Source organism: Desmodus rotundus, chromosome X, assembly GCF_022682495.2.
Source record: "Desmodus rotundus isolate HL8 chromosome X, HLdesRot8A.1, whole genome shotgun sequence".
NCBI classification, from domain to species: Eukaryota; Metazoa; Chordata; class Mammalia; order Chiroptera; family Phyllostomidae; genus Desmodus; species Desmodus rotundus.
Window position 1 is genome coordinate 59,967,721 of NC_071400.1, and position 14,356 is coordinate 59,982,076.

At 46.3% G+C, this 14,356-nt stretch overlaps 1 protein-coding gene across 5 annotated transcripts in view; it reads left to right on the forward strand.

Moving 5' to 3' along the window:
- ZNF185 (zinc finger protein 185 with LIM domain) overlaps positions 1 to 13,653 on the forward strand; it is a 54,411-nt gene extending 40,758 nt beyond the window's left edge. For 2 of the 5 annotated variants that reach the window (XM_053917318.2, XM_053917317.2), the window contains exons 17-22: positions 1,195 to 1,392; positions 5,127 to 5,207; positions 7,572 to 7,643; positions 8,750 to 8,852; positions 10,328 to 10,426; positions 11,440 to 13,651. In XM_053917318.2, coding sequence (XP_053773293.1) covers positions 1,195 to 1,392; positions 5,127 to 5,207; positions 7,572 to 7,643; positions 8,750 to 8,852; positions 10,328 to 10,426 — 553 coding nt within the window. In that variant the 3' untranslated portion in view covers positions 11,440 to 13,651. Of the gene's footprint in view, positions 1 to 1,194; positions 1,393 to 5,126; positions 5,208 to 7,571; positions 7,644 to 8,749; positions 8,853 to 10,327; positions 10,427 to 11,439 lie in introns of all 5 variants that reach the window. The other 3 variants (XM_053917319.2, XM_053917315.2, XM_053917316.2) reach the window with 3 other exon arrangements.
- The last annotated feature ends 703 nt before the right edge of the window (positions 13,654 to 14,356 follow it).

Consider the following 14,356-nt stretch of genomic DNA (forward strand, 5'->3'; position numbering starts at 1 on the left):
CTTTATTCACAGATTTGGTGAAGACAACCTCTGTTACCATAATTCTATAGAACACATGGGATAGAACAGGACTCTAAGTCCACAGTAAAGCTACCTCAGGGCTCTCAGTCAGCAGACAAACTCTTTAGGCCTTCCAGGTTCATCTTCGTATGTCATAGGCAGAGCTGAAGATGGCATGTCAGGGTATCCTGCTGCTAAAAGACTGGCATTATCTAAGCAGAGCATTTTTGGTATCTGTCTGGGCTGCAGCAGTCAGTAAAAGCAGCACAGTAAGGCACAGTACCCACTCTCCTGCAGATCTGCCAGGTACAGCTGGAGATGGTATTTGGCTTGTCCTTGCTGAGGTGTTTTGGTTCCTTCCACCTGAGGCTGAAGAGTCACATTGCTTTCAGGGCATACTGTCCAAAGATGGGCAATATGATCATTGCTTCCCTCTTATTGCTGCTTGAAGACAGAGACTCTTCCTACTATGGGATGAACTTTCATAAATAAAGAGTGCCAGGGCTGGAGATAGGTGGTGGTGTGGTCTTGTCCCTGGGTAACCCCACCATCAATTGAAGGCAGGCTGCTGATTCTGGGTGGTTAGAGTTCACGACAAGCCAGGGTCAAGGTGATGGTGAACTTGGTTTTCATTTTATGGAATTCTGGGCTTATGCTCTCAATAACCTGACTTAGGCCTGTGGCCTAGTGGGCACATGACATTTTTAGTGTCTGAGGCCACCAGGCAACAGTACCATCACATAGGATAGAGGTTCTGGAGGAGGGACCAGTAGAGAGACCAAAGCTCTTGGAAGCCACTTAAGAAGGGGATGGTGTTGGGAGGGGTTTATAGATGTTGGTGTTATATGAGGCCAGGGAAGAAGGAAGATGCCCCCCCCCCCGAAGACCTTGATGCCTGGGACATTCAGGAAGTCCCTCTGCTGAATTCATGGGGTGGCAAGAGCATAAAAGACTTTGGCTTCACCTACCACATGTGGGGATGGCCTTTGTCGGTCGGGAGGGAGTAGCAGTACTGGCGTCCTCCTGAGGAAGAAATAGACTGCTTCCCAATATGGGGGACATGCTGCTCTCCTTTCTGCCCCACCCTCCAGGAGAGGAGCTTCCATGCCCATGGGTGGTGACATCAGCTTGCAGTGGGTGAGCAGGCACCAGTCCCACAATACTCACTCCATAAGGACACTCATTTTTCCTCAGCTCCCTGGCTGGTTTTGAGGAGAAGAATGTGGTCACCAAGCTGAGAGAGAACTGGCAGGAGAAGCCTGGAGCCCTGCAAGGTGGCCAGGTAGACCCAGCTGCATTTTCCCAGCAGCCTGAAGACCCCAGCACTACAGAGAGGAAGGGCAGCCCCGGAAAACCCCAGCAGCTCATGGATTTGGAGAGCCAGGCCAGCAGGTAACAGTTCTCTGTGCTACACTGTGCTGGGCTCCTGCTCCTACAAGCAGGGTTTTGTCACAACCCAGAACAAACCCTAACACACTGTGCATGCCATTTACCTTCTGCAGGTGTGAGTGGTTAGGAGCCAGTGGGAAGCTGACCAGCAATGAGCATCCAAGGGATAGGTGTACATGGACTTCAGTTTTGAACTACAGCATCAAATCTGTTAGACCAAATCTGGCACAGAGAACCATGTTGTCTGGCAGATATTTGGACCTTGAATACCTGGCTCTGGGAAGGGATGTGGGGTGCCTTTTCCATTCATGGAACTGGAAGATCTCTGAGGAATGTGTGCCCTGGTGTATATGGGACTCCCTGCCAAAGATAAAGGAGGATGTTTAGGGAACTTTTCTACTGCTCCCACCACCAGTTTGGCCTTGCGTGGCAGCATTTAGGTGCTCCCATTGCTCCCCAGAGATCTTTTCCCAATGTGGCCATGAATTTGGGAATAGCTTCATGTGAGCCAGTTGTAGACAGTGGACATAAACATATTGAACAAGATGGCCAGGGCCATGCCCACCTGCCGTCAAGGGGCACACAGCATACCCATGAATAAATGCAATAACAAAAACACCATAGTGATACCTATTAGCACTTGCCATGTGCTGAGAATGTGCAGGCACCATTCTCGTGCTTTATGCATACTCAGTTCTCACACCAACCTTATGGGGAGGTACTGTTATCTCTGTTCTACAGATCAGACACTGAGGCAGAGGGAGGTTAAATAGCTTGCAAGCATTCATGCAGCCAGGCAGGAGCCTAACAGGGATTAGAAGCCAGTCAGAGCCCAGAGCCTGTACTGCTAATCGCTGTGCTATATCTGCTGCCTCTCTATTTGTGATAACCCAGAAAAGAAACAAACTAAGTGCTCTGATGGAGAGAGGCCAAGGTAGGGGCTGTTGTAGCTAGGATGGTCTGCAAAAACTTTTTCTGCTGAGAAAGGAAGAACCATCCTGGCAAAGAACCTGGGAAAACAAAACATGGGTAGAGAAAACAGCATGTACAGAGGTCATAATAAGAGAGGGAGCCTATAACAAGGGACTGAAAGGAGGTCAGGAAGTGAAGTGAGGAAGGGATAGGAGATCAGGTGGGTGAGGCCAGGGCTGGACCTTGTAGGCTAGGGGGAGAAGAGGCTACAGGAGGGAGGTGGAGGTTTTCAGTAATTGGAGGTTTCCCATTGCTCATATTGCAGTCCTGGAGGGATACCCATGGTATTATGTTTTACCTTGCTCCCTCAGCTCTGCTATCTACTTGACTGTTATACTGGGTGTGGATCAGAGGGTGCCAGACACTTTGTTGTTCAATCATAAGAGGATGCTGTTTCCTTCCTCTTACAGTCAGTTGGCTTGTAGTCACTCTCTGGCTCTGTATCTTATCCTCCATCTGTCTTTTCAAGGTTCCTCTCTGTGGGGATTTCCCTCTCAGCCCATCCACCTCCTCTAGTTTCCATGGTGCATGTCTGTCATAGGGTGATGTAGAAATATGCAGACTGACTAGGCACCTTGAGGCCTGGGGTTAAAGGGCAGGTACTCTGGAGGGGCTTCCTGAAAGAGAAGGTGGTGTTATGTGCAAAGGTACGAGAGAGGTCATTCGGTATGGTTACAGCTTCAGGTACATGTGACATCATTTAAGATGAGGCTGGGGAGCCAAGCATGTGCTAGATCATAATTCTTTCCCCCCTCCCCACTCTTAAACTAGTTGAGGTCTTGGGCACTGGATTCTCTGGCAAGGAAATGATACCCCAGAACCTACTCAAGGTGGAGGCAGACCACATCCAGAGCATGATCTGAGCAGCAGCATGTTGGAGAGAAACTAAAATCAGCCCAGGGCACTGTGCACCTATAGTGCTGGCCTGAGGCTCCTGGACAGTGGGCAGATGTGGTATGGATAGCAAAAATGGGACAGGGGTGGCAGGAATGGCAGTGGTGGTGCCAAGCAGGATGCCCTCAATTGCAGTGGGCAGCTGCAGCAGCTTTAGTATGGGACTGGTAACCTGGGAGCAGGCAAAGTAAGAGTAAGTAAGGGCCTGGCCAGAGAAAGACCTTGTGAGCTGGCTAGGTCAGATTCCAGGCCAAGGGCTATATATGTTGTAGTCAAAGATGGAGGTTCATAAAAACCATTATACCTGTCAGTTTCTTGCCTCTGCTCTTGAGTGATGCCTTCCAGAATGAACTGCATCCAAGTCTCTTCCTTTGTGTTGCTTAAATTCATTTGTCCCTCTCTCCCACAGCCTTGTATTCTCCAAAGAGTTCACTGGTGGGTTGGAGGAGGGGAAGCTGATCCTAGGAAGGAAGCCTGGGTTTTCTCTTTGGTAAAGTGGGTGGTACCACTTATTGACCTCAGGAGTCTCAAACAGCAAAAGCTCAGTGATTTGCAAGGGCTTGAAAACATTGGCATTTTCAGAAAAACTCTTTAAAGGGCAGTCTGAAGATTATGGTTTGAACACCCTGTTTGACCCTGTTTGATGTCAGCTTTCTCTATGGGCACACTTACCCCTTCCTCTGCCTCTTTCATGGTGAGAAACCCTTCAAGTTGTATGGTCACTGCTGCCACTGCGCAGTCTCACGTTTACATCCCAGCCTCCCCAAGTGAGTTGGACCCCAGCTCAGGTAAGAAGGAACAACCTGGGACATGTTCTCTGGGCTGTTTCCTCCCTAGAGCTAAAGGACTAGGCTTCTGTCCCGTGTCAATTCCCTGATGTAAACTTTAGTGCCTCCCTCAACTCCCAGCAGCCCATTGGTTAAGGGGCCACATAGCACAGCCTGACTCCCTATCCCAATAAGCTGAGGTGATACTTCCTAGGGCTCTGCCATCCATAGGACATTGGTAATAACTCTTAGGGAACATTCTTGGCAAGGCCAAAGAAACCCCTCTGATGCCCAGGCATATGTCTGTCTCCCTCTTGTTACCCACTGTAAGGAAAGGCACATACCCACTCCCTCACCTGCATTCCTGGCCTCACCTAGTATTTTAGAGTATAGGAAGGGAACCATTATGGGGAGGCTGAGTGAAGTTTGTGTGTGGGGAGGATCAGAGGTGCCTCTGCTGACATCAGGCACAGAAATGGCTAAATTTGGGAATGTGGTCAGCCCAGCATGAGGCATTCCTTGGTTCCAGGGGCCTGGCCAAGATGAGGTGCCTTCTGAGCTTCTGGAGCTCCATGAATGACAAGGGAGAGGTTAGATTGTTGACAGAGATTCACATAGAGTGGACAGGACCAACAGTCTAGGTTTGAGAGTTGGAGGCTCTCCTGGTCCCAGGAGAAGGGGAACAAAATGCAGTCAGAGAGGAGGGATGGAAAGTCCACTGTACTAAAGTCAGTGGGGTGGGGCAGCCTCTGGTCATGTTGATATCTGTGTGAAGGAAGAGAACATATCACCACTTGCTGCAGGGACCCTCTTTCTAGGTAGGGCTCTCACCTCCATACACAGTAAGCTGAACCCATGAGCTCTGATTTCAGCCTGAGTTCACAGTGGTCTCAGCAGTCCGGCAGATTCCCTTTGCTACTGTCCTTGCCGAGCAGCAGCTGGAGCACACCAGCACCTCTGCCCCCAGGCCTTCCCATTAGTTTCTTCGCTTCCATCAAACCAGCTGGGGGATCCTCCCAGCACTGAACCCCTCCTTTGGGATAGGCCCAGTCCCTTGAAATCTTTCAGTATACCTCTTTCTGCTCTGCTGTGCTCAATCTACAGCACAGGGATTCTCTTCATGAAGGAGTACATGAATGCCAGTGAGGTATCTTCCAGGAAGCTGGTGTCTTCACGCTACAGCAGGTAAGAGCAAGTTCCTGAACAGTTCATGCCGTGACCTTTTCCTGCAGGGCACTGTGTTGTCCTTACTCCTGCATCCCCAGTACTTCATCCAGGACTTGGCCTAGAGTAGCTTCTGGGTAATCATTTGTTGAATGGATGAATAATGTAACTGCCTACGGACATAATGTATGCATTTCCATCTGTTCTGCCTATCTCAGTGTGTTTGTGTTCCCCCCGTATCATTAAGTCATTCTACACCCAACTTACAGTGCCATCCCTTTCTGCCTGTCTTTGTTTCTTGGTAGATTAGCTTTTTTTTTTTTTTTTTTTTTTTTGAGAAATACTGAGAGCACCACTGCTTACAGAAGTGATGGGACCCTTAGAGACCATATAGTTAATTTAATCTTGTTCCAGAACATGAGACTCCTCTTTTCACTTCCCACACCCTTTCCAGCACGTCAAGTTGCCTCATTTGAACATGCATTTGACTTAAGATCCTGATATATGCATAACTTTTCACTCATCATGTCTTCATTTGCTTGCTTCCTGAAGCCATATGAAAGGGTTCCTCCATGCCAAATCAATTAAAAACAATCCACACAGCCCTGGCCAGTATGTGTCAGTTGGTTGGAGTGTCATCCCATAAACCAAAGACTCACAAGTTCTATTCCCAGTCAGGGCACATGTCTGGGTTCCAGGTTCAGTCCCAGTTGAGCTTGTGCAAGAGGCAACTGATCAATGTTTCTCTCTCACATCAATGTTTCTCTCCCTCTCTCTCTCTCCCTCCTTTCTCCTACCTCTAAACTCAATAGTCATGTCCCTGGGTGACGATAAAAAAAAACCTACACTGAGACGGCATCCCCCTGGGAATGTGTTTTATGAGACACCATCTCACGGCTAGGGTGAGGATTTTAGTAACAGAGAGAAGCATCCTGGCCTTATTTCAGGATTGGGCCTCTGGGGGTTCTGGGCAAGTTTTCATTGGTGCTCTGAAATTATGAGCATGAAGTTGGGGATCATTTTCAAGCCCCACTTTGCCCCCATTGGCTGGATTATTTTGGACAAGATAATTAACTTTTCTGAGACTCCGTTTCTTCATCTGTAACTCCTTAGGGTGGTTTTCCTCACCAACTTTTTTGAGATATAATTGGCATATCATAAAGTTCACTTTAAAAGTGTACAGTCCAGTAGTTTTTAGTACATTCACAATGTTGTGCCACCATTACCACTGTCCACTTCCCTGTAAACATTTTCATCACCTCTTAGGAAACTCTATACCATTAACAGCTCTTCACACCACCAGCCTCAGCCCCTGATCTATTTTCTCTTGCTACAGCTTTTTTTCAGAGAGGTTTTGAGGTTAAAAATAATGTATGAAAAACCTCCAGCACCCCAGGGGAGCTTCCCTGACCATCTAGCATTTGCCTGTATGAGTCTCACTTGACTGAACTTTGTCCATCTTCTGGTTTTCTTCTCCTAGTCTCACCAGTGTTAAACTTATTTCTTATACTCTGACAAGTAAGTCTAGTTTAAAATTGAATTTAATATTCGTTGAAAATGTTACAACCAGTAGACTTTCTTTATTGGATAGTGAGAATTGTGTAGTCCAGTGTGTATTCCCCTTTTTCCTGAAGAGGCTTAGAGGTAAGCTTAATGTTCAGAAGAAATCAGAGCCTGGGCTGAAACTCTAGCTCACCTCTTCCTTTGGGTGTGACCATGGGCAGGTTGCTTAACTCTCAGTCAGTTTTACTGACTACCTCAGGGGTGTCACCATATGTTTCCCATGAGAATGGCAGCTTCACTAAGGTATACCACAGGGCTTGTAGTTAATTGCCCTTCCCTGGCAATAGTTTTATTTTTTTAACTGTTACTTTTTATTATAAAAAGTCATATTGCTGACAAATGATGAAAAAGAAAAACCATCACTCTATTCCCACCCTGTAATGCAGGCACAGGTATTACACTGGAATGTTTTCTTTGTCCCCATTTCTAGTCTCTAATTTCTGCTGTGAGTGGCTCCTGGTGACTGGCACATTATAGTGCAGACACATAGGTGGAGAGAAAAAGCCCTGTTCTTTTCCCACTGGGCAGTGAAATGGGGGGCCCTTGTGGTATACACAGCCTCAAAAATCCTAGCCATGGTTCGCCATGGCAGATCCTCTTTGACCCCCATGCAAGGGCTCTTCTCCAAGAGAATTATGCATCCTTGGCACCAAGTTTAAAGCCTCCCCTGCCATTTAGCATAACAGATGATGGCTGGCCATGCAGAGTCATGCCTCAGTTTATGGCCACAGTGTTAATGAGAAAAGCATCCTCACTTATGACTGTGGTAGTGACCTGGCTCTTGTTTTCTGTCCTCCTCTTCCCCCACCGCACTCCTTGCAGCATCGGCAGCACTGAGGACTCCTTCAACATGGAGAAGAAACCCCCATATGCCAGCACGCTGTACTTTGAGAGGTGAGTCTACTGTCTTACCAGGGAAGTTGCAGGTCTCCAGAGGGAAAACAGCCGAGGGAATTGCCACGCTGTCTGCTTGTTTTTGTCTGCTGTTTTGCTGCTTCTGATCCAGTTTCAGATATGTCACACCACTGTGTGTCCCTTATTGGGATGTTATACTTGTGTCAACTAAAGCCTTTGAACCCAGCTAAGAGCAGAGTGAATGCAAAGGGCCACTGAGAAAGGAGATGGTGATGTGTGAAAGCCTAAGGGGCTCATGTCAGCAGGAGAGGCCCTTGGGAGTAGAACCTATTTAATCACTTTATGAACTTAAAAATCTGATTGGAAAAAACTACAAAAGAGAGTAGTGGGTGGGAAATGAAGAAAAGTAGGTTGCTATCATGGAGAAGCCAGAAAAGAGCCAGAGGGAACCATTCATTTGCAATGAATGAAGGTGCGGAGAGTGCCTTACTCTGCAGTTTCAAAATCTGTCACTAGATGACAGCAGTTCACAGGATGGTCTTAATGATAAAGAAGTCCAATTTTTCAATTCTTAGAATAAGGGAACAAGGAGTCTTAGACATGCAGTTTACTCAGGTCATAATGAAGGACCCAGCTCTGGAAGAATAAATAATGTGTCTGAGATGTCTGAGTTACACAGTGAGTATCACAGGGGTCCAAAAGTGTACAGGCCAAGAGGCAGGACTCAGTGGCCCCAGGCATGAACAGAAGTGCCAGCAAGACAGGTGGCAAGGTAGGACGTACAAGGACATGTCTCCTATAGGAGAAGACATGGGTCTTCCTGTTCTAGAGGGGAGTAGAGATGCTAGGCTGGGGGCAGAGACAGGCAAGCTGCCTGGAATAAGAATCTCATCAGGGTGTCTACACATACAATAGCGAGTAAGGTAAAGATACATAACCACTTTCTGGACATAATGTGAGGTTCTACAGAGGCCCAATCTGGCCTAGGACTATGTACCTAATTGCACACCACAGAAAAATATGGCAGGCTGGGAATACTGGCAACAAACCTGGGCCTAGCTATATCAAACCAGAGGGTCTGACTAAATAACATGAGTAGTCTGCATGCCAGCCTGACCACTAGGTTCTTGTTTTTCATCACACAGAACAACTGGAGGGATCTGTACTTACTGCAACAGAGAGATCCTAGACTGCCCAAAGATTACCCTCGAACATCTTGGCATCTGCTGCCATGACTATTGCTTTAAGGTAAGGAAGAAGGGTGGTACTGTTGAGAACATTGTCCAGAGTTAGGGAGTCCTGTGGGTTCAGAGACTGTGGAGAAGGCTTGAACTCAGTATGATTGAGATCCATCTGAGAGGCTTTGCAAACTGGGAGTTGAATGAGCTTCCTAGTCAAAGGGAGTGAATGAGTGGTGGGGACAGGAACCTGATTAGAATGGACTAATAGGAGAACAGGACATATAGACATGGAGAAAGTGAGTCTGGAAGACTATCTTGTATGGTTGGCTTTGTAGGGGAGCAGAGCAAGCAGACAGCAGAGGCAGCACTAATGGAGGGCTTTGTGAGGGAGATGGGTCTGGAGTCTGACCTGAAGGGGCACACGGGTATGTTCCAGGTGGCTGAACATGAACAAAGGCAGCTGCCTCCTCACCCATGGCACAGAGGGAATAGGAGTAGGAAAGCAGGTCCACAGGCTGGGGAGGAGATGTAGAGGAGACAAAGAGGGGCAGGGATTTTAAACTTGCCTGATTGGGGCTCAGGAAGTTGGAGTTGTGACAAAACAGTGAGGCCTGATATTCTTGGAAGATTCTTGGAAGGTGGGCTGGCTGCCTGAGAACTGCCCTATAGACCATGAGCACAGATGTAGAAAGAGAGTTGTTTTTCTAGCAATCCTGGTTCTGACATCAGAGCTGAAACTCTGCTTCCTCCCAGAAAAGGTCACCCCACTGCTCAAGCTCATTTGTATAAATTAGTTTGACAGTATCCATAGTTGTAGGTTTTTCTTACCTTTATTAGGTTGATATAACATTTTAAGCATAACAGCTGGTATTGTTAGATTATGAAAAAAGAGGACACCCATGGCCACAGCATCATAACAACTCTTCAGGGTCCCTGTTCTCCACAGTGTGAAGCACATTGCAAGCCAAGATTATTGATTTTTTTTTCTGTGCTCCTAGAGATTACCACCTAAATGATCAGCGCCATCAGTTGGCTAAGTTGAGGTTCAAGTCCTGCTGCACAGTAGCTAAAATGACGTAATATAGTGAGTCCTCATTTAACGTCATCGATAGGTTCTGTGACTTTAAGTATATAACGTTATATGCTGAAACCAGTTTTAATGTGTAACAAAACCAATTTTACCATTGGCTAATTGATATAAACAAGTTGAGTTTCTCCGACATGTCATCAATGTTATAACGACGTGATTCGAGGATCTGCTTAATGGATTCAGGGCTCAAACCCAGGCCCAATTCTGAAACCTGTGCTCCTAACCACTATGTGATCATCCCGCCTGCTAGTTTTTGTGGGGTCTGGTTTTGTTGTTTCACTTCCAGTTTGGGTTTTGTATCTGGTTTCTGCCATTTTTAAATTGTCTACTTCAACATCCAGGGTGTGCCTTCTGCTCAGTGTCTGCCTGCCTCAGTCAGGTGCTCCCTCCCCACTGCACTTGTTTACCGTGCCTCACTAGTGTACTGACCTGTAGCTTGTTTTCTCTTTCAGTGTGGGATCTGCAGTAAACCAATGGGTGAGCTCCTGGATCAGATCTTCATTCACAGTGACACCATCCACTGTGGAAAATGCTATGAGAAGCTCTTCTAGGTGGGTGCTGTCACCCCAAAGGCCAAGCAGCCAGGATTATTAGAGGGAAGAAATGTGCCCTGGTCTCCCTCTGAGTCTCAACCTAGGACACTGATATCCCTCTTAGTGTTTATTATGTTCAGGGGCCCTGAGTCCTCTGTTCCTATGCCCTATGATACTTTGAAGTCTTAGGTGGGAAGACCCTCCTTGGGAACACTTCCAATTTGCAGGGGTTGTAGTCTCTTCCTCTCAAGAAGTGCCTTCCGTACAGCACCTCAGTTGAGCCCTCTAGCTGCCCTGGGAGGCGAGCCAGGCTTGTGTTGTTACCCTTGTTGGGGGACAAGGCAGTAAAGACCTGAAAAGGAAAAGGGCCTGGAAAAACACCTAGCTAGTGGATGGCAGAATCAGGTCCTCAACCTTGGACTTCAGATTCAGGTTGAGGGCTCTCTGCTATAGGTCCTTAGGCCACCTTTACCATTGCTTGTATAGCATAAGATAAGAACTGGACAGCCAAGGTGTTCAGTATAATAAGATACAGCTGCAGGGGTCGGGGGTCGGGGGCATGGCAGCAACAGCTAAAGGCCAGGGTAAGCAGGCATGTGTGGGAGAGGATGATGCCATTCTGGGGCTGGCCCAACCAGAAAGGGCTTCTTGGGCAGCCTCTGAGCCACATGGTCAATACTGCCTGCAGACAGGTCTGTATGCTAAAAGCCAGCAGAATCGACCCCAGTGTCTCAGCTGCATGAGACCCAGTGCCCATAGGACACTGCCTTTTCAGATCCTGGTAGCCCCTCCTCTTTAGCACCTCCTCAGCTAGAAGCACAGAGCAGAATATCTCTGTTGAAGGCAATGGAAATGGGTAGCAACCAAGTGTTCCACCAGCAACAAGCCTGTTTTGCCTTCTCTCCAGAAGGCATGTTGACCTGCACTGTTAATCCTGATGCCTGGCGCAGTCACCCACTCCAAGAGCCTCTGACTGGTCATTGGATTCGATGTGTATTTCTAATCTCATGGCTACTTCTATTTTCTTTTAGTCCCTCTAGGCTCAGAAGAAGCTGATGACTCCTGGACAAGTCTAGCCATCCCCAGTTGTCCCAAATTGCTGGCTGCTTTTCCCTCTCATCACTTGGTTTCTTCATCCTTTGCCTTTCTCAAGTTGAACTTGCTTACATCCAGTAGCATATGTTAATGATGCTATGATAATTACTTGTGTGTGTAGCTTTTTATAGCTCAGAAAGTGCTTCACATCCATGATCTTATTTCAAGATCAAGCAAAGAAGATTGAACAAGAATTCCATCTTTGCTTCCCTAAGGCATGTTGGCTACCTGATGAATTTAGGTGGCCTGGTATGATAGGCATAGGCAGGGGCATTGGGTTCAGTGTGTACTGACTTGGGACAGAGAGCAAATCACATTTTAGTTTGCAAGTCCGAGTGTACCTTTGGTACTTTAGAATACAAGGGGACCCCTGAAGCTTCTGAGGGACCAGGTTGAAGACTGTTGACGATCCCTGATGGGTAAATTGCAGACATTGAATGCTAGGGATTGACATAGGCCAATGTTTAGCTTCTCTATTTGCCATATATACATTTTAAACTTTAAAAGTAGTTAGTTGCTTTTGATTGAGTTATATAGCAGATTTTAATTACCTCCTCTACCCACCTTTCACTATACAGTCGAAGTTATCTTTCCTGCAGGCATGAGGGCATGTATTTGAAAGTGTACACAATTTGGTTTAAATTCTATGGGATGTAATTGTTAGGAGGCTATTGACCAAAGGAACATCTGTGTCTGAATCTTGATAGCTAATTAATACCTTTGCCCTCAATTCCCAATCCCTAAGCTTTATACAGAAATCTTCTAAAGCAGGTTACAGAGTGTATACACTCCAGCACGATTAAGCAGGGAGAAAAGTAGTTAACATTTCTTGAAGCCTCACTACATGCCACACATTATCACAAGGTGATGTCGTTAATGCCCATTCTAATTCTTTGTGGAGGGTATTCTTGTCCCCAGTTTACCTATGAGGATACTGAGGCTTGGAGAGGTGGTCATTGTTTATGCAGAACCATTGCTGTCTCTCTCCAGTAACACTAACCACAACAGCAAGCACAGATTTAGTGCTGACTATGTGCCAAGCACTGTGCAGAGGTTACCTAATCTTACCAGGTAACACAGTTCCCCCTGAAAAACTCGTAACACCTCGGGGAAGGTGTGAAATCACACTCCTCCTCTGGGCATCCTGGGTCGCCCTATGAAGTACCACAAGGGCCAAACTGTCCCCCTTCCCTCTCCTCTTTCTGTGAAAATAGTTCTGAACTGAAATGCTCTCAGATGGGAAGAGATATGACTCAGAGACCTTCCCAAAGAGGAGTTTGTCATCCCAGGGAAAGCTTCAGTGGGCGAGCCGATCTGAACACAGGGCCTTCAGTGATCTTCTATTGTCCAGTCCAGACTCTGTCCCAAGCTAGCAGAAACCCATTGGCTGGCTGGACAGCTGCAGGCCCATCCACGTAGTCAGTGATGGTTCAATTGTGCTCCTCTGCGTTTGGGACCAGCAATGCTGTGTAAGCTCCTCGAGAGGAGGAACAAGCTGAGAGTATTTCTAATAAAAAATGAGGGCCTATACTCTTTGTTGGAAAATGTCTCTTCAGCTCTCTTTAAGTTTCTGAGCCCTGTGCACACTGACTGGTGGACTTGTTCTTCCCACCAAATGATCAGAGTGGAACATTCCATTTATTTGCATAGATGTGCATCAGATTTGCTCTGGAGGGAACAAGTGGTACAACTATCAACACTAAATATAAGCTAGTCTTTCTAAAGTCTAGCCTGCAGCATGAGACTTCACACATGGTAGTCACTGACACATAGATGCTGAGTGAATGAGTGAAAGGGAAGGGAAGGTCACTCCTTGGGGTGGGATGTTCCATCCCTGAGTCTTGGCACAGGACCAACTGATGGAGTGAAGGATAAAGAGGTCCAATATAGTCTGGCTTCCCCACCTTCAAGGTACACTCTGCCTTTTAAGGGAGTTTTAGAACCAACATGCAAGAGATTGATAGAAACCTTGCAAAATCAATATTGATTTCAATCAAAAACAACCTTTTTTATCTAAAAAGGCAGGAATTCTACAGACTCAAGGAAGAGGGGTGGTTGCTTTACACTTTTGCTTCTTTTTAATTGCCTAATGTTTTTAATCATACTTGCTTAACCCACATCAATCATACAATTGTAATAAATGTTAAGATACTATATTGTCAATTTAAGGTTTCCTTTTTTAAGTGCAATAACTTGGTGTATTTGGTTGTGTGATTTCTCCTATTACCTGAAGCCATTCTCTCTACAAAAGTTACTTTAAAGTAAAAAATACTTTTAAAAGCATCGAATTTAAAGATAAAAAAATAGCAAGATCTAGAAACTATTCATGCACAAAAGCAAGACTTCTAAACTTGTCAGATCGTAATGAAAAATGTTTTATTGTTTTGGGTGCATCCTGCCCTTCATTACCATTGCAGACAAATGGCCTCCTAGTCCTTATTGCACACTTGCAGTGACCAGGAGCACAGTGCCTTATAAGTCCATTCTGTCTGTGAACAGGCCCGGTTTTAGAAAATACAGTCTTCAATGAAGTTCTGTTTCCCTTTATCACCCACTGGTAATCTATAATCCCTCTCATGTGCCAACCCCTAAAATAGAAGAGGGTGCTTATTAGGTTCTCCCTTTGTGAACTCTTCTCCCATTTAAACACCCCTGGTCTCATCCATCAACTCTTCTTTGACAGTAATTCTGAATATGCATCTTCAAACACCCTCCTCAGATGTGCCCTACCACAGACATCTGAACTCATTCCTCCAGATGTGTACCAATGGGCAAGACAGTTTCATCTTTTTCATTAAGGCCAGTGCCCCAGGCTGTCAGAGTCCTGTTGAATCATTGTTCTGCCTATCAAGT